The sequence below is a fragment of the Carettochelys insculpta genome, chromosome 19, assembly GCF_033958435.1.
Source record: "Carettochelys insculpta isolate YL-2023 chromosome 19, ASM3395843v1, whole genome shotgun sequence".
Classification (NCBI taxonomy): domain Eukaryota; kingdom Metazoa; phylum Chordata; order Testudines; family Carettochelyidae; genus Carettochelys; species Carettochelys insculpta.
In genome coordinates this window covers 16,522,871-16,549,019 of record NC_134155.1, presented here as the reverse complement: position 1 = coordinate 16,549,019, position 26,149 = coordinate 16,522,871, and the positions used below count along the sequence as shown (strand labels likewise).

The 26,149-nt window shown below is 42.8% G+C and overlaps 1 protein-coding gene across 4 annotated transcripts in view; it reads right to left on the bottom strand.

Moving 5' to 3' along the window:
* The window catches only part of CLIP2 (CAP-Gly domain containing linker protein 2), a 158,231-nt gene that overhangs the window by 54,352 nt on the left and 77,730 nt on the right, over positions 1 to 26,149 (bottom strand). For all 4 annotated transcript variants that reach the window (XR_012648124.1, XM_075013815.1, XM_075013814.1 and 1 more), the window contains one exon: positions 13,262 to 13,800. Coding sequence is in view for 3 of the 4 variants with exons in the window: in XM_075013815.1 (XP_074869916.1) it covers positions 13,262 to 13,800 (539 nt within the window). In the remaining variant the exon portion in view is untranslated. The remainder of the gene's footprint in view (positions 1 to 13,261; positions 13,801 to 26,149) is intronic.

The following is a 26,149-nucleotide window of genomic DNA, read 5'->3' as shown; positions in this document are numbered from 1 at the left end:
ACCTTACACCTAGATAAAAGAATAGGGGCTTCCAAGAATATTCTCAAACTTACCAGGCACATCATTACCTAGAAAAACCCAAAATAACCAGTTAAGACCAGACTAATAACCAGGTAGAACAGAAATAACTAATGTGATAGATAATCATAAAAGGACCATGGTAACAAATTGACATATATGATAATACGTTGAGATAAAAAATATACCAACCAAAGAGGGGGAAAAAAAACAACATTTCCCCGTTAATAAGGAGAGGAAACACAAATAAGGAGAAAAGAAAGTATCCCCTAATGAATATGTATCAAACATAATATCAGCAAAGCATATTATAAATGGGACACCCCAGGTTAGGGGTGTTAGATAATGTAGTCCTTGGGTGGCGCTATAATGATGGCCAGTGGTAATGATGGGGAAGGCAAAGGTGATGAGGAAAATGATGGCTAATAACTCAGGTTGTTCTACAAATAATTGTGTGGAGATACAGATGTACATTCCCTATCTATCTTCTGAAATTGGGGTGTTTGTGACTGTGCTAAATGTGTTAATAAACTATATTTGTAAATATATGAGTTCCAATAATGCGAGTGTTGTATCTGTGCACCTCAGGGTTCCCAATCATAGAATAATTAAATACTAGGTCTGATCCTGGGACAAAGGACCTGTCAACCCCAAAGGCTGTAACTGAAAATTCATAAGTAATCTAAGACCAGGCAACAACCACCTTGCTGTGTCACAGTTCTGACACAAGGATCCTGTTCACAAGTTCTCCATCCCAGGCACTCTCCAGCATTGAAGGAGTTCTTCCAAGAACTGAAGACAAAGGTTCTCCTCACTCCCTGTCACTCTGGAAGATGATGCTAAGGCAGAAATAATCAATTCTCACATTTTGAGATGTCAGCTAATTATGACAGACTTCATAAAAGGGGCTTTCCACCCTCACACCCAGCTGCCTGCTTGGATCAGGGGTTGTTGGGTTTGGTTTTCAGTCTCTGAACAAAATGACAAGAGGGAAGGTGCCAGGTACGACAGCAGATTGGTACGGTCCCGCACTGCCCAGCACAGCACACATTTTAGGTGCCTACACTTAAAAGGTTTAACTTTTAGCTGTACCATCAAACCCCTCATTGTGGAGATACAGTTCAGAAGTCTTAGTGCCGATTGATATAGCTTATACAAGTTCCGTGAGCGAAAACTATCCCAGCAAAAGAACTTTTATCTGCCAATATAACTGTAACTACATTAGGGCTTTTGCTATATCAACAAAATAAATAAATAAAATAATCATAACCCCTAAGTGATACAGCTATTCCTGCAAAGCTGCAGACTAAGCCTTAGAAAGAAATCAACAGCAGATAAATAAAAGATGTACCCAAATGCCTAGTCCATAGTATTGTCAACTCTGACACAAACTGTGCCAGGAGATTTCCTCCCCCACCAACATGTAATGTCATTTCCTTGATACATCCTATTAAAATCTCTAGTTTTCAGTAATCCCTGAGAAATTAATACTGATTCTGGAAGACTCCAGTCTAGTCCTGGAGAGTTGGCAACCCTGTTAGCCCATTCCAGGTTTAATAGGATGCAAAGTTCTACATGGTTGCATATTATTAATAAAAAGTGGGGTTGGCTGAACAGCAACAATACGCCAGCTCACATCTTTCTTAACCTTAGATGCTACAATAGTTTTTCTGATTAATCCCCCTGATGAGAAGAATAGCTTATATATATGGGAATATAAACCTATACTACTACTACTACTACCACTACTAACAGCCAGTAGAATTAGTTCTTTGGTGCCAGTGGTAGAACCCTGCATTTTGGTGCTGAAGATCCCAAACTACAGCAGCCCTGAGTACTCCTGGCAGGGAACAACATTGCACAAGCATTAAATCACGGGTGGCATTTTTGGCTGACATGGGAATTTTGTTCCAGATGCCACAGACTCCATGGGAAAGAGAGAAACACAGCCTTTAGAAACAAGACATGCACACAAAGGAAAAAAAAAATAAAGAGTCCAACTGGCTATCTCCCAGTCTGGCACTCAGTCATTACTCGCTCACTGCAGTGTAGCTGGCAGCATGGGTTTAAGGATCAATATATGTGCCCTCTCACAGGAAACTCTACTACCAACAGTTTCTTCTAAAAACAGTGAAATGTTATTTGCATCCAGTCAGGTGGCATCTCAAGTCAGATATTCACTGGAGCTCCTCCCCTACCCTCTTACATAAACCCTGTTTTCTTATTATCTCCTTCAGTCTGAAGAAGTGGGTCTTACCCATGGAAGCTCATTACCGAATGAATCAATTTGTTAGTCTTTAAAGTGCTACAGGATTGCTTGTTTTTTGTGAAGCGACGGACTAACACCACTACCCCTCTGAGACCAGTAGCGAAGTGAGAGTCAAAGGAATCAGAAATACAGGACAATGGATTTTCCCCCAATGAAGCTGTAAAGGTTTTTACCAAAACTTCAGAGTCCAGAGTCTCCTTCTCCCATCACCTTAGTGTAGCTGGATTTGCACAGAGACAAGCTCATTAATGCAGCCAATGCAAGAGACACCTGCACACATCTCTTGAGTAGAAATGAGAAAATAATCTTTTCAGGATCTAACACAAGAGGAAACCCTAGAATTACTGCTTCTTCCTAAGGAAGCTGTCTCTGTTACAAAGGCTGTCCATGTTAATAACACAGTCCTCTGTACCACAGGCTGCTCACAACTCCTCTTTAATGATATATATTGCAAGCAGAACAGTAGTATTTGCCAGCACGTCAGCTAAATGAATGCTTATGAGGGCATGCATGCACACAGAGAAGGCCTCCAAAGAGCTTATGTGACGTGAGGACAGCAGGGTTGGTCTCGGATTTTTCTTTGCATTACAGAGATTGCAAACACTGGTTTGTGAGACTACAGCAAGAATGCCACATGTGGGATCACAGAAGGAAAATCAGACTAACAGACCTAAAGGGTGGGATTTCCAGCCTCTCGTGTCTGGTATTCTGTAAATACCCATAACAGTGCAACTGCCCCTCACACAATACTCAGTGTCGCAGAACTGGAACTAGGTTAGCAAGAGGTGCTGCAGCACCCCCTAACTTCAAATGGTTTCCCTTAAATTCAAGCCTTACAGCGGGCTTCAGTGGCTTTCAGCATCCCCACTATACAAATTATTCTAACATCCCTACATCACACACATCACAGACACACACAGACACACACACACACAGACACAGCTCAAGCTAGCATACTAAAATAACAGCATGGATGTTGCATCACAGGCTGGCCATCCCACTACTAGCTCACCTGACCACTTGGCTCCAACCTCCACAGGTGGCTCATGTTACAATGTTCACATGGCTATTTTTAGCAGATTATCTCAAGGGAAACTAGTGACTGCCTGCCAGCCTGGGCAACCTGTCAACTTGGGCTTCAAGGCTCAATCTCAGACGCAGAGTCAACATATCCTCAAGGACTTTCGGAATTGTCACACCTTGTCTGGCTGGACAGCCCGTTTTACCTTAAATCTCAATGGTGGCAGGGTATGGATGAGGAGTCTGCTTTGGGCTGGACTGTATGAGAAAAGAGGGAAGACGAGAAGCAGGAATGAAGAGGTGTTCACTCAATTCCCAATCATGAGCTTACAACCCTCAGAACAACTACAATTGTCCAGAGAGGTTCAAAGCATTTAAGTGAAACATCCAGTCTGTAGTGACCAGAAATTAAAACATTTTAGTCATGCAGAATTAGAAGCAATATTCTTAGTCTCACTCCTTCAGTGCAGCTCCTACTCCCTTTGCCTATACCCTCATCATATAACACTTGGTGTTTCCATGGTACTACAGGAATTCCTTGCCTCAAACACTATGAGTCCTGCCTCATGGTACTATCTGCCTCATTTTAAAGTAGGGAAACTGAACCAGAGAGTCTTAAATCTCTGTCCGGAGACAGAACTAGTGGTGGGAGCTTTGGGACTCCAAAACTGAAGATAAGGTCAATGTGGCACGTTCAGGAACAGAGAAACTGGGCAGTTGCTGCAGTTAGCTATGGATCTGCATCACTGCCGGAGCTCCCTGAAGACTCAGATTCAGGTCCTGTAGATCCTCACGTGCAGGCTGTCAGGTCTCTCGTAGTAACAAGGTGGGGCTCCTTCAGAGCCTTCCTGACAGGAACTTCCATCCATAGCACTATGTTTGGTGCCCACTTCCTGCTCAGAGTTGGGGTCCAAAGTTAGACCTTATTGGCTACTGAAAATCAATACTGACCTCAGCTTAAGCTACTTGCCTGAGCTCATGTGTCCCTACATTCCCTTCCAGGACTACTTCTCCTACTTCCCTCTGTCCCAACAAGAGGCACTCATCCAGTTATACTCAAGTCTTACTGCACAGATTTTAAGGTGACTCAGCAGAAGCTGCCTACATTCCTAGACAGGGTCTTAGATTGAACCATGCCGTTACATTCACCAGCCAAGACACAGATTGTTGCTCTCCCCAGAACTAATTTGCAAAACGATTACGAAATATTAATTATATCTTCCCTGAATGCACTAAGCACCTTAGTGGAAGCAAAGGCAGTGAGGTCTCTCACTTCCAAGAATAATCCAAATGCAGAAAAGGTAATTCTTTACTGTCCTCCTGTCCTGGGGAAGTCACTTAACACTTTCAACCTGGCTTGACCTCTAGGAGGTGCTAATCATTCTCATCTCTCATTGGCTGCATCTGGAGTTGTGGATGCTCAGTCCTTTTGCGTAGGAAGTCCACAAGTTCTCAAGCTGGGCCCCAGCATGAGCAAATCCAGCTCTGACAGGCAAAGTATAAAGCATAGTGGGTTATTAGGAGACCATCTTGAAGCTGCCCTTGTTTTGCAAAGAGTTCTTGACTCACCACTGTGCAATGGAGTTATATCAGTGTAAAAGCAAGATAGCATAACAGAGAACCTGGGCCTGCTACGTGTGGTTATTAAAGATTTCATGACAAGTTTTAAAGAGAAAAAAGTTAATCTAAGCATCTTCATTTGGAAGAAAATTAATTTGGAACAAATGTGTTTTACTTTGCTGACAAAAGAGGGTGTTCCACCCCAGAAAAAAGATACTTTTTCAGTTGTGGAGCACTGTTCTCTTTATCTCTCTATTAAAAGCAGTCTACAGAGATCTTGTTACCATTAATTTTCGCCCCAAACTCTCAACAGGACTGTGCTCTTTCTTAACATTGAAATGTGGAAACAAAGGCACACTGATTTTTTCAGAGTTGGGTTTGTGCAAAGAAGCACCTAATGGATGATTCCTTCACAACTGCAAATAAGCTAATGACAATTGGTCTAACATATCATCATGGGGGCATCACCCTGTGTCCTGGGTTTACAGGTTCAAAAATCTATGTAGTAGCTGAAAATCACTGTAGATGAAAAACGCTAGATAATATAATCAGCCTTACTGCCAAGGAGATGAAAGTATACAGCTCTTCTAAATGAGAGAGAGAGAATAAGCTGAACTGGATGTTAAACTGGTGGAAACAGACACTGGGTTCACTCCTTCAAGAAGAATTTTTAATTGGATTCTTCTCTCTGATGCACAATGCAAATTATTTCTGCCTATCTGCTATATATGCAATCCCCAGCTCCTGGCAAACTAGATAGGCATCTCATGAATAAACTAATTGCATTTATTTGATTCATTTTTTTGTACATATAAACTCAATCTGGCAGCCAGAAGCCAAAATCTGCCTTTTATCACCCACATCTAAATGATTTGAACTCATAGCTTGCACATAACAAGAACTGCAATCTCAACCTCTCCGACTAAGTAGGGACATTGCTATTTTCTCTGCTGCCACACGTTTGCCTTGAATTACTTAGCAGTGCCTGAGCCCAGGAGAGCTTAGCTGTATGAAATCAGTAGGAGATATCAGTCAATGGCAAACTGTAATATCCCCTTCCTTATCCAGTCAGCCAAGTTTTTCCAAATTGCCATGGGCTTACAGGAAGGGAGGTGCTGCAGCATAAGGCTTTGCCACCAAAAGTTGTCTGTGACTGACCCAGGCTTAGATGTAATTCTCTGGACCGCCAGTCTGCTGCCTTGATCACAATACCCTCCTTTCTTTGTAGTGGGCCATCAAACCCAAGGGTCCCCAAACTTTTCCAGAGTAGCATCTGATTCTTAATAGATCTCTCCTCCCTTTTGTACTCATGTAATTTCCCTGTGGCAACTATACTGATTGCATACACAAGAAAGCGAGACTATTTCATGTGTTCTTAAGAGGGCTTTCAAGATATTGAAAACATTGTGATTAATTGTCCAAATGAAACTAATCTGAATTATTTGTTGCAATTAACCACAATGTTAACAATAGAATACCATTTATTTAAATATTCTGGATGTTTTCTACATTTTCAAATAACAAGCAGTCCTATATCATTGTAAAAACTGTAAAAAGTTATTAGATCATGAGCTTTTGTGGGTAAGATCCAATTCTTCACATGATTGGAGTAGACATTTATACAGGAGGGAGGGAGTGGAAAGTGAAGGAATTATGGTAAAAAACTGTGTGTGGGGGCCAAAAGTTACCTGTCATTGGAAGGACTAGCAGACAATGCAAATTAAGCTAAGTAGGATATGTCCTCCATTCTTGAGAGCAGCAAAGGTGGGGAAATTACCCTTGTAATGCATAAGACAGTTGAGATCTCTGTTAAGGTTCAAATTAAATGTCAAATTTGCAAATGATTTACCTAGATTCTAAGAGTCTACTTTAATCATCTGGAGAAGTGGGTCTTAACTACCAACCCAAGACTTAATAAATTAGTTCATCTTTAAGGTGCTACAAGACTGCTTGTTATTTGTGAAGCTACAGACTACATTTTCAAACATACTGATTTTAATTACCACACTATACAAAACGTAGAGTGCTCAAACTATTTTAAATTACAAATATTTGCACCGTAAAACCCAAAAGCAATATTATTTTAATTAATCTAAATACTGTAATGCAAACTCTTTATTGTTATAGTTGAACTTACAACTGTAGAATTATGTACAAAAATAACTGCATTCAAAAATAAAACAATAGAAAACTATACAGCCTACAAGTCCACTCAGTACTATTTCTAATTCAGCCAATCACTCTCACAAGTAAGTCTGTTTACATTTATAGGAAGTAATTCTATTCAATTTTGTTCACGTCACCTAAAAATGAGAACAGGCATGTGGCGTGGTAACACCATTTTCTGGACATTCTAACCATTTAGTTAGATGAAGCCTTTTCTCAGCCACAGCCTTTCCTTAATTCTTTATACCTAATCCTAACTGCCTTGTCTTTAAGGCTTAAAGCCACAGACAGTGGGTCCGACAGAATCGCCTGGAATGCCAGAGAAGCAGGAAGTGAGTTGGCAGGAGGCCACAAGAGCCAATGGAAACAGCATGAGCTTTTAAATTGCAAGTAGCAGCCTTCCTGTTCCTGGTGTGTGGTCAGAGTAGAGCCTGGGAGGACATGAAATGAGACAGGCATGGAGAATCCAGTGACATCCATGGTTAGAAAAGGACTAAATCTTGAGCTATGTAAGTAGAACTGAGAATGTTCAGTCAGACAACCATGTTATTTTCTTTACTTTTGGGTTTGGTGGACTTGTCTGTGCTCAGCACAAGTAGCTAGCCCCTTACACTATAATTTTCCAAACTGAACCCCAGGGAAGCAATTCTCTGTGACTTTAATCCTTTTTTTTTTTAAGTCACTCTGTAATGTCTAGCGATTGAGATATGCTTCACCAAAGGTATTTTCTTTTTTCTTCCATCTTTCTTTGTGAATATATATTGCCCTTTTAAGACCATGATCTTATTCCCTGTGACCTAGAAGACAGGATGTTCTTTGTGCATGTGCCTAAGACCACACAGCCAAGCTTCAAAGATAAAGTAAAGTTTTCAAAGTCTCTAGCTTGAAGGTACATCACAAGTAGTAATTCCCAAGTGCACCTTCCTGGTTTTGTGGTGGTGGTGGTGGTGTCTGTGTCACATTTAGGTGGTAGCAGAAATACCAATTCAGGGCCAGGGAATTTTTGATCCTGGAGACTTTTTAAAACAAAGGCCATTAGTGGCAAGGTATTTTTAAAGGATCTCAAAGATCCCCACCCTTCTGCACTCTAAATTCAGAGTGGGGAACGGCCTCGACAACAGGCATTCACATGGCCCTCTTGTAGCTGGCATGGGAAGATACTTACCCACCAGATGGGCTAGTTTCATGTGTCCCTTCATGCTTTAATCACCATTCTAGAAAGCATGCATACAAGCTGATGAGGGGTTCTGCTCAATAGCAATCCAAAGCAGTTCAGACCACAGAATGTTCATTTTCATTGCCTGAGTCAGATGCCACCATCAAGAGGGTGATTTTCCTTTTATGGTGGTTTGGGCTCTGTAGTTTCTGCACTGGTGTGGTTGCTCTTAAGACTTCTGAAAGCATGTTCCACACCACGCCACTCTCAGATTCAGAATCTTAAAACTTGAGCAGACTGCTGAAGTTCTCTTTAGAAGTCCCACACGGGTACCTTGTATTTTATCAAATCTGCAGTGAAAGTGTTCTTAAAACAAACAACATGGGCTGAGTCACTGACTGAGACCACTATAACATGAAATATATGGCAGAATGTGGTAAAACAGACCCAGAGCTGTACAATTCTCCCTCAACGAGTTCAGTCACAAATTAATATACATATATTTTTAAAGCATCATCAGCATGGAAACATGTTCTCTGGAATTGTGGCCAAAGTATGAAGGAGCATATGAATGTTTACCGTATCTGGCACATTAAATACTTTGCAATGCCAACTAAACAGATGTATTCAGCAGCATGTTGTACAGAGGTGAGACATGGGTGATAAAAGATTTGAAGAGAAGAATATAGGTGTTTGAGAAGCATTGTTATAGAAAGATCCTGGGAATAGGATGGATGCAGAATGTTGCCAATGAAGAGTTATATGGTAAGATACACCTGAAAGAGAACCTACTGCAGGTTATACAACAGAAGCTATAGCTATTTTGGCATATCTGCAGAAAGAACAATCAGCAACAAGTCAAGACCCTGGTATTCAGCAAAATGGATGGCAAGAACAGAAGAGGCTGACCGCACAGAGAATGGGTACATGATCTAGTAGATTGGTGCACAGCTAGTCTACAGAAATTAAGCCACTCTGCACTTGACAGGGAAAGATGGAAGGAAATAATGAGGGAGGTGCTGGACACCAACAGGTGCTGAGATGGTGGTTATTGAAGATGATGATGAATGCCAGCGACAAAAAGTCCCATGCAGATGCCAGTACTCACCTTCTTGTGACACTGTAAATAAGAGGCCACAGTGCCATCTCCCGTAAATATAAACAAACTTTTTTGCCTTAGTGATTAGCTGAAGAAGCAGGACTGAGTGAATTTGTAGATGCTGAAGGCTTACATTGTTTTCTTCCTGAGTGCAGCCGTGTAACCAAAAACTACATTTGTAAGCTACATTTTCAGAATAAAGGGACTGCAGTATAGAACTTGCGTAAAGTGAATTGAAAAATGCTATTTTTAATCTCTTTACAGTGCAAATATTTGTAATAAAATAATATATACTTTGATTTCAATTACAATACAGAATACACATGAAAATGTAGAAAAACATCCAAAATATTTAAATAGAATACCAATTGAAATTTATTAACAGTGCAACTAAAACTACTATTAATCATGATTAATTTTTAAACATGATTAATTTGAGTTAACCATGTGCATTAACTGAAATTTTTAGCACATCTGTCATGTAAATACAAACCCAGCTACAAAGGTCCCATGTGAATGACTGTTCTCACTTTCTGTTGACACTGTAAATATGAATAAGCAGCATTAGTACCCATGCATGTAAATAAATTTGTCTCAGTGATTGGCTGATCAAAAAATAGGACTTGGTTGACTTGTAGGCGCTACAGTTTTACACCGTATTGTTTTGGAGTGTAGTTATGTAACAAAAAAAATCTCATTTGTACTCTTGTTTATTTTTACCAGGGCAGATATTTGTTATCAAAAACAAACTGATCACTGTTTGCTTTATATTCTGGGATGTAACTCAGTGGCTCCCAACCTGGGGTCCATCAGAGTACTGTAGAGGGTCTGTGAAAAATAAAAGATAAAGATCATAGAAAATAGAACTGGCTTTGATGGGAGTCTACAAACGGTTCTGGGGTGACTGGGGGGGCCGCACTAGTGAAAAGGTTAGGAACCACTGAGTATATTTGAAAAAGTAGAAAAATATCTCAAAATATTTAATACATTTAAATGGTTATTCAATTGTTTAAAAGTGAGATAAAAACTGGGATTAACCCTTGTAGCAAAGAAGACTAAAGGCACAGAGGACTGCATTAATAGGAGGATTGCCAGCAGATCTAGGGAAGTGATTTTTCCCATTTATTCATCACTGGTGAGGTTGTATCTGGAATATTGTGTCTAGTTCTGGGTCCCCCACTGCAAAAAGGATGTGGGCACATTTGGAGAGGGTCCAGTGGAGGCAATAAAAATGGTTAGGGGGCTGGAGCACATGACCTGTGAGGAGAGGCTAAAGGATTTAGTCTTTAGTCTGTAGAAGAGAAGAGTGAAGGGGGATTTGACAGCAGTCTTCAACTTCCAGAAAGGGGGTTACAAAAAGGATGGAGAGAGGCTGTTTTCAGTGGTGACAGATCACAGGAGGAGGAGCAATGGTCTCAGGTTGCAGTGGAAGAGGTCTAGCTTGGCCAGTAGGGAAAACTATTTCATTAGGCAGGTGGTGAAGCACTGGAATGCATTACCAAGAGAGGTGGTGGAATCTCCATCCCTAGAGGTTTTTAAGTCCTGGCTTGACAAAGTCCTGGCTGGGATGATTTAGCTGGGATTGGTCCTGCTTTGAACAGGGGGCTGAACTTGATGACCTCTTGAGGTCTCTTCCAACCCTAAGATTCTATGATTCGTTTGTTGGAATCAATTGCATGCACTAACTGCAATTAATCAACAGCCTTACTTCTTAACAATTTTTAAAGGAGTTCACTTATTCATACTCTATGCTCTGGCCCTTCACTTCATCTCCCTGCTCCTGTCTGTTTGGTTTCTCACAGCTAGAAAAAAAAGGTATTGCCAGCACCATGCAAGAAGCCAATTTTTCATCTGATGATCACCAGTTAGTATATATCCACACTGCAATTAAAAACTCAGAGCTGGCATGTACCAGCTGACTCAGGCTCTTGCAGCTCAAGCTATGAGTCTGTTTAAGTGTGGCACAGACATTCAGGCTCAAGCCAACTTGAAGTGAGGAGAGTCTCAGACTGGGATGCAAGCTGAGCTGAAACATTTGCACTTCAATTAAACATCTCAGCCCAAGTCAGCTTGTATGAACCAGCTGCACGGGCATTCAACTGCACTGTAGGCATACTCCAAGTGCCCCACAGACCATAATTTGTGAATCTCTCGTGTAGCAAAAGTAAGTGTTAACTGATCAGCAATAATTTGGAAGGCGGCGGGAGAAGAGTTCTGCAATGCTGGCTTCAGAACATTAATGTCATTCTCACATCTGTGGAAAACACAGTTTGTAGCTGACAAAGGCAAATACTATCTCATTTTCCTATTGGAAATCTCCATGCAAACCCTTTGCCTAGGGTGTCACAAGGGGTTTCTGAATGTAGCCACACATGACCCTAAAGTCACTGAAAAGCAGAAATGCCTTTGGGACACAACAGGATCTCAAGGAACTTAAAAGCCAGAAGGATAAAAACAGAACCCCAGGAGCATAAAAGGAGAGTTTGGACTTACAGCAGCCAGGTCAATCCAACAGTGACCGTCCACTAACTTCTCTGCCTCTGTTGACAGAATATTTACAGGAAATGCAGACCCCTCTCTATTTGAAAAGCATTGGATGGAATCCAACTGCCCACAGCCACTCCACAAATGACAAAAATCTATGGCATCCCTTGGATAAGTACAGACACAAGAAATAAAGACAGATAAGTGGTAGTTATCTGTAGAATGAATCGTCCTAGATTTGCTTACGGCAGTAGAGGCATGCAGGTCTATTAAGAATCCTTAGTTTCAGTTATGATTCCTTTTCATGTTTCAATACAAAAGTATAATTACCAGTGCTTGCTTTTCACATTCTCTGCTACCACACAGACGCCTGCTAAATCACACACAGATCATTGGACCACGATCTCACTATTTATCCTCACTCTCCTCTCCTATTATTTCTCTTTTACAGTTTGACTTAGCCTAAACTGCAAGCAATTTAAAACAAAAAAGCGTCAAGTAGCACTTTAAAGACTAACAAAATAATTTATTAGGTGAGCTTCCATGGGAATTTAGGGACAAGTTATTCAGGGACTATTGCTTTCGAGGCTTAAGTCTCTGTACAGCCCACAGTGCAGTGGGGAGCTCAGATCTGAATCAGACCTCTGTGGGACACTTGCATACAAAGTCTACATAATATTAAATCCCAGCACATATTTATTCTGTGGTTTCTGCTTTTCTAAATAATAGCTTCATTTAAACCACCTCTCCAAAATCACCAAGTAGTTCACCTTTGATCTTGGGGATACGTGGATTAATAACTATATCAGCATGTATATTGCACTACCACCTAGAGACCTCAACCAGGAAGGGTCCTATTGTGCTGTATAAGTACAGCCCATGACCAAGGCTACCGCAAGGAGAAGTGAGTGAAGCAAGATCAGCAGGCAGCAAAGGAGGACAGGGTAAACAAAAGTCTGCACTTTCCTGACCACAGTTAAGAGTTGCCATAAATGAAGGGTATTTTTAAAAACCCACCTTATATGATGTGTTGGGCTGATGCCGGCAACACTTTTTATAGTCACTAACAGTCCCACTTTCAACAGCTTCATTGATAGATAAATTAAGATGCAGAGCTTTACTGATTAGGTGGTGGTTGGTAGCACTAGCTGGTCTTTTGTTAATCCACAAGTGGCTTGGCTTTGAGCAAGCTACCAGCACCATGGGGGAACAGGGGAGGGGCAGAGCTCCCGCCTCTGGTGCCAGTGAAAATCGGCTTGCGTGCCACTCTTGGTACCCATGCCAGGGCTGCTGATCCCTGGTCTATAAAATCCCCTAACCTCTGGACAAACAAGTGAGCTCATGTTCTAATGTTTGTAGTGCCTGTTCCCCATTTCTCACTCCCAAATTGATTGTGTCCTTACCTTCCCTCATTTCTAGTTGGACTGCAAGCATTTCGCAGCAGGTCCTGCCTGTTTTAGAGGTAGCACTGCACAGGTAACAGACTCACCAAGACACGATCTCCAAGCCGTAAGTCTTTATCGCCCTTTTTCACAGACCCGCTGTCTGACAGGTTCGATCCAGATTCATTTCCAGTTTTCATGGTGCTGTTCAGGACGCTCTCCCGCAGCGGGATGACGCGAGTGGAGAGAGGCGGCGTTGCCGTCCCCGAGTGCAATGACAAGTTCTGAGTCGTCAGGGACTCCACAGAATGGGCATCACTGCCCGAGCCCTCCGCTACGGGCTGGCGGGTCAGTTTGGAGGGCCGTGTAAAAATCCCCTGCAGTGGCTGGCACTCAAAGTAACGCACGCCACCAACGGAGCCGTCATTCTTACCCACTGGGTCATCCAGAACAACCCCCGCCCACTGGCCGGGGGCAAACTGCGTCTCCCCAAGATACTGGATCACGCCTGGCTTCACGCCATTCACCCAGACACGTTCGCCCACCACAAAGTCTCCCAGGAAGTCATCGCCCACTTCCGTGACCTTCGATCCGGACTTCTCGGCACTGGCAGTGGAGGGGGGGCCTGGCTTGTGCAAAGGTGAGCCTGCAAATTAAAGGAAAACAGGACTTGGTATGATGTGAAGCCAGATTATTAGAAAAGTTTATTAAAATTAAAAGATCAAGCAGCATAATTCAGGTTACATATTTATACAGGACACGAACAAGGACTGGAATGACAGTGGTTACTTACTCATCTGAGAAACTGACCCTCCTCTGCAGCTGAAGATAGATGTTATTTATAAACTGTTCAGCTCCAGCCTAGTATCTGCCACGTGATATGTATTACAGGCTGGCCCTCTCTTGTCTGGCACCCTTAGGACCTGACCAGTGCCAAATGAGAGAATTTGCTGGATCACAGGAGGTCCATATTACCTAGCAGCATTACAAACACTTCCACTGCTTACTGGGCTCTTAGAAGACATTTAGGATCAATTACAGCTAAATAACAGCACAGAACACAGAGCCAGAACTGGTGGCTGTAAACAAACTTTATGGGACCACGGGAAACTTGGCCACACCTATAATCAGTGGTCAACTGGTTAAATAAAATCATGCTGGATTACAATTGTTGCCTGATGAGAGAGTCCCAGATTAGTGAGTTTCAAACTGTATTAAGAATGCACCTATATCTCTTCTCCCATTGACAGGAGGCGAGTCAGAAATAACACTACCTACTACCAGCAACTCATTACGGTCTCCAGAAAGCCTAGGTTTGCAGGTGCATCTCTGTTCACTGGTTTCAGTGGAGCTGGAATTAGCAAACTGGAAATACCACAAGTCTTTATGGCACTGTCAACCCAGCCAGGCACGGCAAATAACAGATTTAGTTCAAGGAAACTTGTAACAAGGAAGTCCAATTTTGCAATCTATTCAGCAACAAACAACATGAGAGTGTCCAGTACTGTCCAGTGTCTGCCATTAGAAGAATATGAATGAACAAACGCTTATCACTAGGGCTCTTGATTAATCACACTTAAGTCACGTGATTAAAAAAAATTAATCATGATTAAAAAGGAACTGCAATTAACTGCCATTTTAAATCACAGATAAACAACAGAATACCACCTGAAATGTATTAAGTATTTTGGCTGTTTATCTTTTGAAATACGTTCGTTTCTATTATAACACAGAATACGAAGTGCACAGTGCTCAGTTTATATTATTTTTATAACAAATATTTGTACTGTAAAATAATAAACAAAATAAATAGTTTTAATTCATCTCGTACAAGTCCCGTAGTTCAATATTCTTATCATGAAAGTGTATCTGTTACAGTGTGGCGCTCCCTCTCGTGAGCGTTCCCTATTTGCGTGTCCTACCCCATTTGGCTGACAGCATACCACCTGTGTTCACTCAGTCTTTGACTTTTGGCTACTCAGCCCTCCAGCTGAGTCACTCCCGGTGTCAATTAACAACTCCTTCTAGAGTATGTGTTTCTCAGGGCACATCTGTGCCCTTGCTATAGTCCTTCAGATGGTTTCCCCACTCAGAGAGAGTGGTGCCTCCAGGGCTTCCCCTCCTGGAAACAGCTCCTTGCCCCTAGCTCAGGGTTTTACCTCAGTCAGTCAATCCAGTTCTCAGCTCATTCCCCACTCTGGACTGAATGGTTCCTCCAGGGATTCCCCTCCTGGAAACAGAGTCCTCGCCTCACCACCTTTTCAGAGGGAGCTCTCCAAGATACTGCTTCAACTCTAGCAGCTAGCACTGTAGGTCCTCTGCCCTAGAGGACTTCCACCACAATGAGCTGGCTCTGCTCTTGCAGCTCTTATAGGATCTTCCCAGGCCCTGACTGGCTGCTTCCTTTGGCTGACAGTCTAGCCCAGCAGTGGCCAACATGTGGCTCTCGAGCTGCATGCAGCTCTTTGAGCCATTAAATGTGGCTCCTCCTCCGGGCCACACACACAGTGCTGTCCGCTGCTCTGAGCATGCGCCCCAATGCTTGGTAGGAGAAGCATGTGGCGGCAGTGGTGGCAGCAGGTCCAGTGATTTGCTGGCATTGAGCCACATAATATATATTTATTTTACCGATCTCTAGATAGATCTCTAGATAGATAAAAATAAATATATGGCTCTTTGCACTCTATCCGTGGCTCTTCATCCCTAACTGGCTGGCCACCCCAGTCGCGCCTCTCTTGGAGGACTCCTCTACAGTTACTGGGACAGCATACGGAAAAGCCTCACACCTCTGGCAGGGGGCTTCAGGGCCCAGTCCACCCAGTCACAGTAACTTACAAATGCAGATTTCTTTTTTACATGATTGCACTCAAAACCAAAAACAACGTAAAAGCTTTAGAGCCTACAAGTCCACTTAGTGCTACTTCTTGTTCAGCCAATTGGTAAGACAAATGAGCGTGTGTACATTTATGAGAAATAATACTACCCGCTTCTTTCTTACAATGCCACCAGAAAGTGGTAAGTATTCACATGGGACTTTTGTAGCTGACACTGCAAGATATTTATGTGGCATGCTTGCTAATCGTTCGTATGCCTCTTCATGTTTCAGCCACCATTCCAATGGGCATGCATCCATACTGAAGAAGCGTGTTAAAAAAATGCATTACTTAAATTTGAGACTGAACTCGTTGGGGGAGAATTGTATGTCTCTGGTTCTGTTTTACTCATAATCTGCCATATATTTCTTGTTATAGCAGTTTCAGATGATGACCGAGCCCACACATGTTTTAAGAACACTTTTGTTGTAGATTTGACAAACAGCAAAGAAGGTACCAATGTGAGATTTCTAAAACTAGGTATGGCGCTTGACCCAAGGCTTAAGAATCCGAAATACCTACCCAAAATCTGGGGGATGAGGGGTGGAGCATGCTTTCAGAAATCTTAAATGAGCAACTCCCTGATATGGAAACTACAGACTCCAAACCCCCAAAATAAGAAAACCAACATCTGCTGGTGGCATCTGACTCTGATGATGAAAATGAATAGGCTTTGGTCCCCTCTACTTTGAATTGTTATCAAGCAGAAACTGTCATCAGTAGGGATGCATGTCCTCTGTATTGCTGGCTAAAGAACAAAGGCACACACGAATCTTTAGTGCATCCGGCACATGAATACTGTTGTCGCAATGCTGGCTACAACAATGCCACGTGCATGCCTGTTCTCACTTTCAGGTGACATTGTAAACAAGAAGCAGGTAGTATTACTTCCTGCAAATGTAAACAAATGCGTACCTCTGAGTGCCTGGCTGAACAAGAAGTAGGACTGCATGGATTTGTAGGCTCTAAAGTTTTCTTTTGTTTTTGAATGAAGTGGGGCTTTTTTTTTTTAAACATAATTCTACATTATTAAGTTTCTATTTTATGATACAGAGACTGCACTACGGAATTACATTAGGTGAACTGAAAAAATATTTTTTGGTTTTTTACAATGCAAATATTTGTATACAAAGAGAGTGAGCATGGTAGACTTGGCATTGTGTTATAACTAAAATCAATACATTTGAAAATGTGAAAAACACCCAAAAATATTTAAATAAGTGCTATTCTATTAGGCTAGGGCTACACTGTAGCCCTACCTCAAAAGTAGTTTGTTTTTTTACAGAAAACATAACAAATGACAAATAAACCACACCCCTCAAAAAAAACCAAACAAACTGCAAAACAAGAAGATTCCCAAGCTTTTTATTACATATTTCAAATGCAAAGAGGAGGTTATTTGTTTAATTACCTTCAAACATTTACCAGATGGAAAACAAAACTATCAGCCCTGAATCTGTTGCATGAGAACCTTAAAGTGAAATTGACTATAAACAGAAAATGAAACTAACCATTGAAATTTAATGGTCCACAAGTGCAAGAAAGTCAATGGAATAGTGTAAACCTGGAACAACAAAATTTCACTATAAAGATTTTTTTCAGTTTTATTAATTCAGGGTGTTCAGTTTACGTGCAGCTATCAATCTGATCTTGACAGGGATGTATAATAAAGCGCAAATTAAAAGCACAATTTATATTCCTGTATATTTATATACACCTAAGCATATTCTAAAATACTCAGCTGCATCTTGGGCATTAGACATTAGCTTAGCTTTTAGTGAAATGCCTGGATTCATGGATGACCTTAGCTGTTTTCTTACAAAATATATCCAAGTCCATTCCAAACAAGCTTCTGTACAACAACTCTGCATTTCTGTGAGGCTTCTCAATGAAGGACCAAACTGCAGTTTACATCACACTTTTTTTTTTTTTTAAAAAGGTGGCAAAGGCATGGAATGGAAGAGAGATTTGCCTTTGGTCATGCACACCAAGTCAATGGCAGAGTTGGGAACAAATCCCACCTTCCATTGCAGCAGCAGACACGCCCTCCTACCAACAGCAAATATTCTTAACTGACTTGCTACTGGAAGATCAGATGAACATTAGAATCTTTGCTGCACCTGAAATCATGCCCACCGAGAGAGAAGAGCTTAGCAGAATTAATTCAATTTTAGATCTCTGCTTAATAAGACAGCAGCAGCAAACCTACAGTAATTATATCATTTCAGTCACACAATCTAATTAACATAATGTAAATGGAAATAAATAATGAGGAGTGTTTCAAAGGACGCAGAGTGCAGAATGGGGCTTGCAATCTCACAAATCAGGGTTATTATTATTGGTTAGGACTGAGTAAATGGTTCCATAAAACGGTTCCTCATTTCCCATTATGCTTATCCTGAGAGATTACAGTAGATCATGTGTACTATGCATTTACACAGTAATTCTCTGAACCAATGCAAGCACAAAGTGAGAGTTACCATGCTGATCACGTGATGAAAAGATGGCCCTTCTTTGTCTTATCCCTGCTTCACCCCCGCTTCCACTGTCATTTACAATTTGAGGTGCAAATTTCATAGCAGGGACTGTGTATTTCTAAGGTTTTTATAAACCCCCCCAACAACTGCTGGGACTCTGTAAAACGTTAAAAAGGAGATGCACACAGGTCCAAAATAGCCAAGGTGAACTTAACCTTTGCCACTTCAAATTTATAAGAACAGGGTGGGTGAGGCAACATTTTTTATTTGGCTGATGTTGGTTGGTGAGCAAGATAAGCTTTCGAGCTTAAACAGAATACTTCTTGAGATGCAAAAGAAAGCTCTGTGTAAGCATGGAAGGTCTCCCTCCTTCAGCTCAAGCTGTAGAAACTCCTGTACTAAGCTCTAGAGGTCCCAGGTTTGAGTCTGCATGGTGACAATTACAACAGCACCCTAGACATCCTAGTGAGAACTGCTCCATTTCCTACCAGCCCTAAAGGTTCCCCAGAGACAGGCCTAGACATCTCTGCAACAGAAGCTGGCTCAGTAAAAGACACATTATCTCATGTCTCTAACATCCTGGGACTAACAAAGCTACAATAACACTACATTCAGTTTCAAGTCTGACAACCTCAACTTTTAATGACCGGCACAATCCAGAACATTAGAATGGCCAGGCCAATGGTCCCTCTAATCCAGTCTCCAGACATCGATGCTCTAAAGGTGCAGAAAACCCTGCAGTAGGCAATTATGGGATAAACTGCTCTCATGGAAAGTTTCCTTCTGAACACCAATACTTAGATGTTGTCTTGCTGCCTGGAAGCAAGAAGGTTTCTACCTATTTTGTTTTTTGAAAAACTATTCCCCACTGTGACTTTGGATTGTCTTGTTCTGCATGACACTACATGAAAGGTGTGCGGGAGTCCAGCCACGGTATGGGGAAGGGGCTGCCCAGGAAAGGCCAGCATTCTGGATGCTTCCCCTAGAGCACCAGGGAAAGTCAAAATCTTTCCTATGCTCTTAGCCTGCCTTCTGCTAAAGTGACTCGCTGTCTCCATTTTATAGGGGGAATCCTGATATTTGGGTCTTTGACTCAGATATGTGCCTTCTAGCCCCCCGCCCCCATTTTTCACATCTGCAGTTGGTCATCCGACCCTCTAGTGCAGGGGTCAGCAACCCCCATCACACGTGCCACTCTTGGCACGTGAGCTGCTTTTCAGCATCATGCAGCGGGAGCTCATCCCCAGTGCTCCTGCCCCATGCAGCAGGGGAGCAGAGAGACATAGGCAAGCCCCACCTGTGAGCCAGGTGGCTGAGTGGTATGCACCTGGATTGTGCACCTGCCTTCATTCCTGCCTTGCCCCCTCTCTGAGGAGCTACCTGGCTCTGGCACAGGCCCCAGTGCCTGTGTGGGAGAGGGTGCAGGCGGCACAGGGCACAGAGGGACCCTGGTGGGGGCTGGCCCAGCCCTGCCCTGTGCCCTTCCCCAGAGTTTGAGGTGTTGGTGTGTCTCGCCCCCCACCCCTCTGCACAGACCAATATCAGCGTTCGGACCACACATAGGGGTCAAAAGGTCAAATTTCAGCACTACGCCTTGGAAAGGTTGGTGGTCCCTGCTTTAGGAGGAGGATGTTGTGACAGGACTGAGACACCCATCACCATCACACCAGGCCCTTTGCCACTAACCCAGAGTCTCGGGAGCTAATAGCTTGCCTGCTCCTACTTTCTGATAAGGTCCCATGGAGCTCCCTGGATGGGGGGGCCTGTATTACCTTTAAACTAGCCTGTTCGCAGTAGTGCCTCACCTCTCCCCTGCCTCTAGTTACATTTTACCAAGGCCAGTGAGATGCCGGATTCAAGATGCCGCCAGCTGGGGGCAGAGACAAAGATAAACTACAGAGTAGTCAGAGGTAGAGATGGGAGAAATCTCTGCCTCGTCTTTAAAGCTGCCAAGCACAAACGGGGTGTTTGCCAAATCAAGGCTGGGGGGTGGGAACAAACGACGACACTTGGTGCTTGCTGCTCACTCACCAGGCACATCTCTGGCCGGGGGAAACCATCACGAACATCTTCACTACTGTTCACTTGTAGAGCGAGGTGACGTACCAGGGTTGCATCCAAGCCAGAGGCAGAGATGAGTACAGACCACAGGAGTCCTGCTCTAATTTCCCTCCTTTTAAATAGAAAGGTGGTCGCCAGCCGGTGTCTTTTGCCCTCTCGCATTTGGAGTGCAAGGAGACAGCCTGGGCAGGTCTGAGCCACCAGGCCCCAGCACTGTTTTTCTTGACACATGAAGATCCTCTTAATTTTTTAGGCTATCCTTGCTTGCCAATTAACTGCTTTGAGGCTGCCGGACACCTTGGGGTGTTAGGCAAGATTTCTGTCCTGTGAAGGACTGTGCATCATGTACCCCCAACCCCCTTTTCAGTTACTACCACTTCAAGGACAGAGCACGTTCCACTCTAGCAAGGAGTGAAAAGGTTAAAAGGGATTTAACACAATGTACTAGCTCCTTAGCCCAAATGCATGGCTCCTGTTAAAACGCCAATGAGAGGCATGTCGCTAGATTGCAAAGGCTGCTCCATACAGAAGAGAGCCTCTTCCAGCCCTTGGAAATTCCAGCAGGGAGGAAGGGGTAAGAAAGATGTTTTCTACTAGTTACAGCATCAAGGAATTATTATGAAAGTGCTCAACATTGGAGCAACAAGTCGAGGATAGACACCCACTGGGGATACTAACAGCAGTAACCTGGACTGCATCCCATTTATCAGACAGTATACGCTACCAAACTCTGAGTGGAAGCCACATATCCACTCACTCAATGACCTTTGATTTCTCACAGCACATCAGAGCTGCTGCTGTTTTACATTCCCCAGATGCTGTCATTGTAAAATTCAAATAAGCGGGTGGACAGTTTGTTCCGGAGGGCAGGGGGTTGGGGAGAAAATAGAGAAAGAATTTAGCAGGAAATGGTGTACCATAAACGTTACCCCGTACCCTGCAGAACCCCGCTCTAATTCTGTTATTCCCAAGCTAGGTGCCAGGCAGTGCAGCAATTAATTCAACAGCACTTGCGGTGTTGCCATGGGGATCGCAAGAAAGCCAGCTAAGTGCTAAAATGGAGCCTCGGTAGATAAAATAAGAGAGAGACCACTTTCTCCCCAGGGAGGTGAAGTGAGAAAGCACCTATTAAATTTGCCAAAAGGCTTCACACTAAGTGAGGTTTTTTTTTTCTGGTCTCTATTTTAAATGCCAGAGATTTTGGGCTCCCCCCACCCACAGAAAAATGGAGAGGTGTTTTATCAAATAAAATATCAACTTACCCAGATGAAGTGCAAACCTCTGACTCCACATGACACTGGTCCCTACATAACCCTACCCACCCACTTTCCTGGAAAGCTCCCTGTAGTAGGCTATGCAAGGGGTGCTATTGATGGTATTCCATTGCAATGGAATCTACTATTAACATCTCTTGATCACCATCCAGGGCAGGGTGCCTTGAGCCCCTGGGTCTATCTTCCTCCTTGTGCCATGAGACCTCAGTTAAGTCACCTTTCTGTTTCTCAGAATCCACAACTCTAAAATGTGAGTCATAACAGCTGCCATAACAGTGAGGCTTGATCTGTGTTTGGAAAGCAACTGGATGCCCTCAGTCAGATGACGACTCCATAAGTGGTCAAAGTAACATGGTTATTCCATCCAAATTTCAGCATACAGGGCAGCTGCAAGGAAACTGCCAATGTATGCCCTCCCATGGCAAAACAGACTAGGATTTGCCATTCTAGGGTCCATTTAAGTCTATGCCTACTTTCCAACAATTCCCATATACAGTAGCTTCTAGGCCACTACAAAGAACCTCAACAATTAGCCAATGCTGTATGTGTGGGGGGGAGGGGTAGCAAAAATCCTTCCTCCTCCAGCTCACTCCCCTATGCAGGAGATCTTCAAGAAAGATGTGGAGAAATTGGAGAAGGTCCAGAGAAGAGCAACAAGAATAATTAAGGGTCTAGAGAACATGAGCTGTGAGGGAAGACTGAAAGAACTCAGCTTGTTTAGTTTAGAAAAGAGAAGATTGAGAGGGAATGGTTTACAAGTTCTTAAAAGGGAGTGTTACAAGGAGAAAGGAGGAAAATTGTTCTCCTTGGCCTGAGGATAGGACAAGGAGCAATGGGCTTAACCTACAGCAAGGGAGGTTTAGGTTGGACATTAGGAAAAACTTCCTAATTGTTGGGATGGTTAAACACTGGAATAAATTGCCTAGGCAGGTTGTCGAATCTCCATCACTAGTGATATTTAAGAGCAGGTTAGATAGAATCATAGAACACTAGAACTGGAAGAGCCCTCAAGAGGTCATTGAGTCCAGTCCCCTGCCCCCATGGCAGGACCAAGTACTGTTTACATGATCCCTGACAGATGTCTATCTGATGATCTTCCATCATCTTAGCTCACATGAGTACAAACAGAGCGATAAAAATCTGGGGGAAGGTTCAGGAGTTCTCAGCATGCAGCTCGTTGTCAGCGAGACAGACTGGTGTTTCTCCAGCCACATATTAATGAGTTACAGCTGAAGCCAGGCAAAGGAGGAACATGCCAGCTGGAAAGTCAGGAGGCTGGCCAAGGGGGCTGCTGTTTGAAAGAGAAATGTCTGTCTGAGCTGCCACAAGCATTAAGTAAGAGGCTGACTGACATTCCCGTCCATTGGTGCCCTCCACTTGCCTGCCTTTCTGGGTTAGTGCCTACTGAGGACGTGGGATCTACTGTCTGGTGTCAGGTGGCATAAACTGGGCAGTCAGCACTGGCCTCCTTCCAAATCCCTGTTTCTGCTCCAGTACCATGTGAAAACTGGCACTGCTCATTTGTGATGAACAACCCAGAGCTGCTTTCACACTTAGAAGGGTCCCTCCTTCTTACTGAAGAGTAAAGTTAGCCGTAGAATTAAACACACGTGGGGTCTGTCTTATAGCAAGTCAGCTCTTTTATTTATGCCTCTCTCTTTTCTGTATGATTACCCCATAGAATCCCTTTGGTCTGTGGTGAAATAGAGCTGCAGCCACAATACGGTAGTGAACTCTGGATTAAGCAAGTCGTGGTCAACTACAGCCCATGTAATCTTCAGGAGGAACAGTCCATCGAAGTAGCTGGAGCTGAAGGCGTCCTACCTCAGCAGCAAAGATACAAACCTGGACCTTTACCTGGATTTTTGGAAAAGAGGCAGCTACTAATCCAGCAAGACCCCTGCAGCTACTGGTCTTTGAGGAGCCACAGCCAGTACAGACAGAGCTGTAACTTTGTCCTCTGAATAGCAGCAACACAGGCAACCAACTTTTTGCTGCGAGCATTGCGTACAAATTTTTGGACAAATAATTCATTGACCAAAAAGCAAAGTTTTGGATCAACCATAATTATTAATAAATTTGGATTGAATTCAGTGAATCGCTTCAGCCAAAAAGATGATGTGTTGGGGAGAAATTTTTCAAAAATGTTAAAATGATTTGTTTTGCCCTTTTTAAAACTAAAAATGTTGACTTTTAGTTTTGAAACACTTCATTGTGAAATTCAGATAGCTTTAGTTTCTGAAAAATGGAGGGTAAAAAACACACCCTAAATAAAACAAAATGGCCAAAAATATTGTTTAAAAGAATTGGACAAATTCATTTCAGTTTGAATGCAGCAGTGGAACAACTGTTTTATGCATGATTTAGCAGATCTCCTTCAAGCTGCCAGATGAGGGAGGGAGGGAGGGAAGGGGACCTCAAGTCACAGGAACTGGTCAAACATCTGTAGCTGGCCACAGGCAGACTGGAACCTGGGACCTGTGGACCTTGGCGCAGGCCCCTCTACAGCTTGAGCTAAAGGTCAGCTAGCTCTTACCTTGGGCTGTAGAGGGCACATTCTTTCTCTGTGACGTGGTCTAGGTTCCACTACATGGGAAAATGAACCACACATAGGTGTGTAAGTTACACATGCAGGTGCCAGAGGTGGGAGTGGTATGGCTGAATGACCTGGGAGTTTATTGTGGGAGGAAGATTTATGCGAAAACTTGGGGAAAGTTTGAAAGTTCTCCCAGTGCAGAGCTGACAACTGTGTTTACACGTCTTGTGGGGAATTCTGGACAGCGTCTGGGATATACAAGACCTGTGCCTCCAGCACCTTCAAAACCAGCTTCCTTTTTGGTCTCCTGAAATAGACTCCAAGCTTTATATACTAAGCTGTGGTTATAACTCTAATGCAACAGGCAAACTGGCTTGAGATACTCTGCACGTGGGGGAATAACGACAAATTGGCCTGGTATGAGGGAGAAGGGAAGGAAAAAGTGTGAGACCAAGGGAGGAAGGATGTGAATTTCCATCAAGTGCTGACCTGATTTTCAGCTTATGAGAGGAGTGTTGCAAGTTTCCTACTTAAAACAAATTTCTGCCTTCACCTGGGCAGTGCCCTGGGACCCTGAATGGCCATATGGAGTAAACAAAGACCTCCATTATTTAAAAGGTCTCCACCACAGGTTGATATACATGACACCAATATACAACAGAAGAGATGGGCATTCTTGGTGCTAGCAGACAAGGGAGCAGGGAGCAAAAGAATGAGGTACTTTGATTTGATTAGCCTGGATTGTTTGCCAGCCAATCAGAGGATATTCTTGACAGTAGCATTTCCATAAAATGGTTTTCTTCTCTCTAATGCATATTGCACAGAAACCTACTAAGTGTTTAAAGATCAAACCTCTGTCCTATAATGAACAACAAGGATGGTTTGAACTTGGATCTCTGCCCTCTTTTGTTCCAGAACAATAATCCCATTCTGCACCATGCAAAGCTGAAAAGCAGTAGAGTCTACAGTCAAATAACAATCCCACCTCTGCCTGTAACTGCTGGGTAATTTGCAAACAAAGTCAGTAAAGAACAGTTGAAACTGGGCCTTTTTAATAGAAAGTTGGCAAGATCACAGCAAAGCCTGACATACAGGAAATAAATGTCACAGCACTTTTTTCCATGTCTTCCAGTAAGCATACACAATATATACATTCTCCTTATTCTGTATGGTCCCTAGGCCTATTCTGCAGCTTCCAGCTACAGGAGACCACTTCAACAGCAGACACAAACATTGAACTAGCTGTAACGTGGTATCTTCAGGATCTGAAGCCCAGATACACAAGGATAAGTTTGTCTGATTGTGGGGGCATCTTTGTAGGTGTGACATTGCCATCTATGGGACAGAATCTGAAATCTTCCAGTATATGTCATAGCCCCTACATTGCAAAAAGTAGGCCAAGATTTTCCTTTAGTTCAGGAGATTGGGGCCTATACTGTGAGAGCAGATGGCCCCAAATTCTATCCCTGCCCTTTTGATTGGCTATTGTATATAGCAAGAATTTAGCCAAAGATTTCTTGAGCAGTTACTACTGATTAGATTATTATCCAAGAAGTAATACCAGTGACTGTACTTGTTATTACTTTCCAGTAAGATTAGCACAGTATTAGCAATCTTTGTGGTTAAAGAGCATTAGTCTTTGGTTTAACAGCATATTTATTCGATTAGGAGATCTTCAGAGACTGTATATAGATAGTGAAATAGCACACTTTTGTTATGCTTCAAGCTTTGGAATACCAAGAAGCTTGCATTTTTTTGCATATTTTTGTTGAAC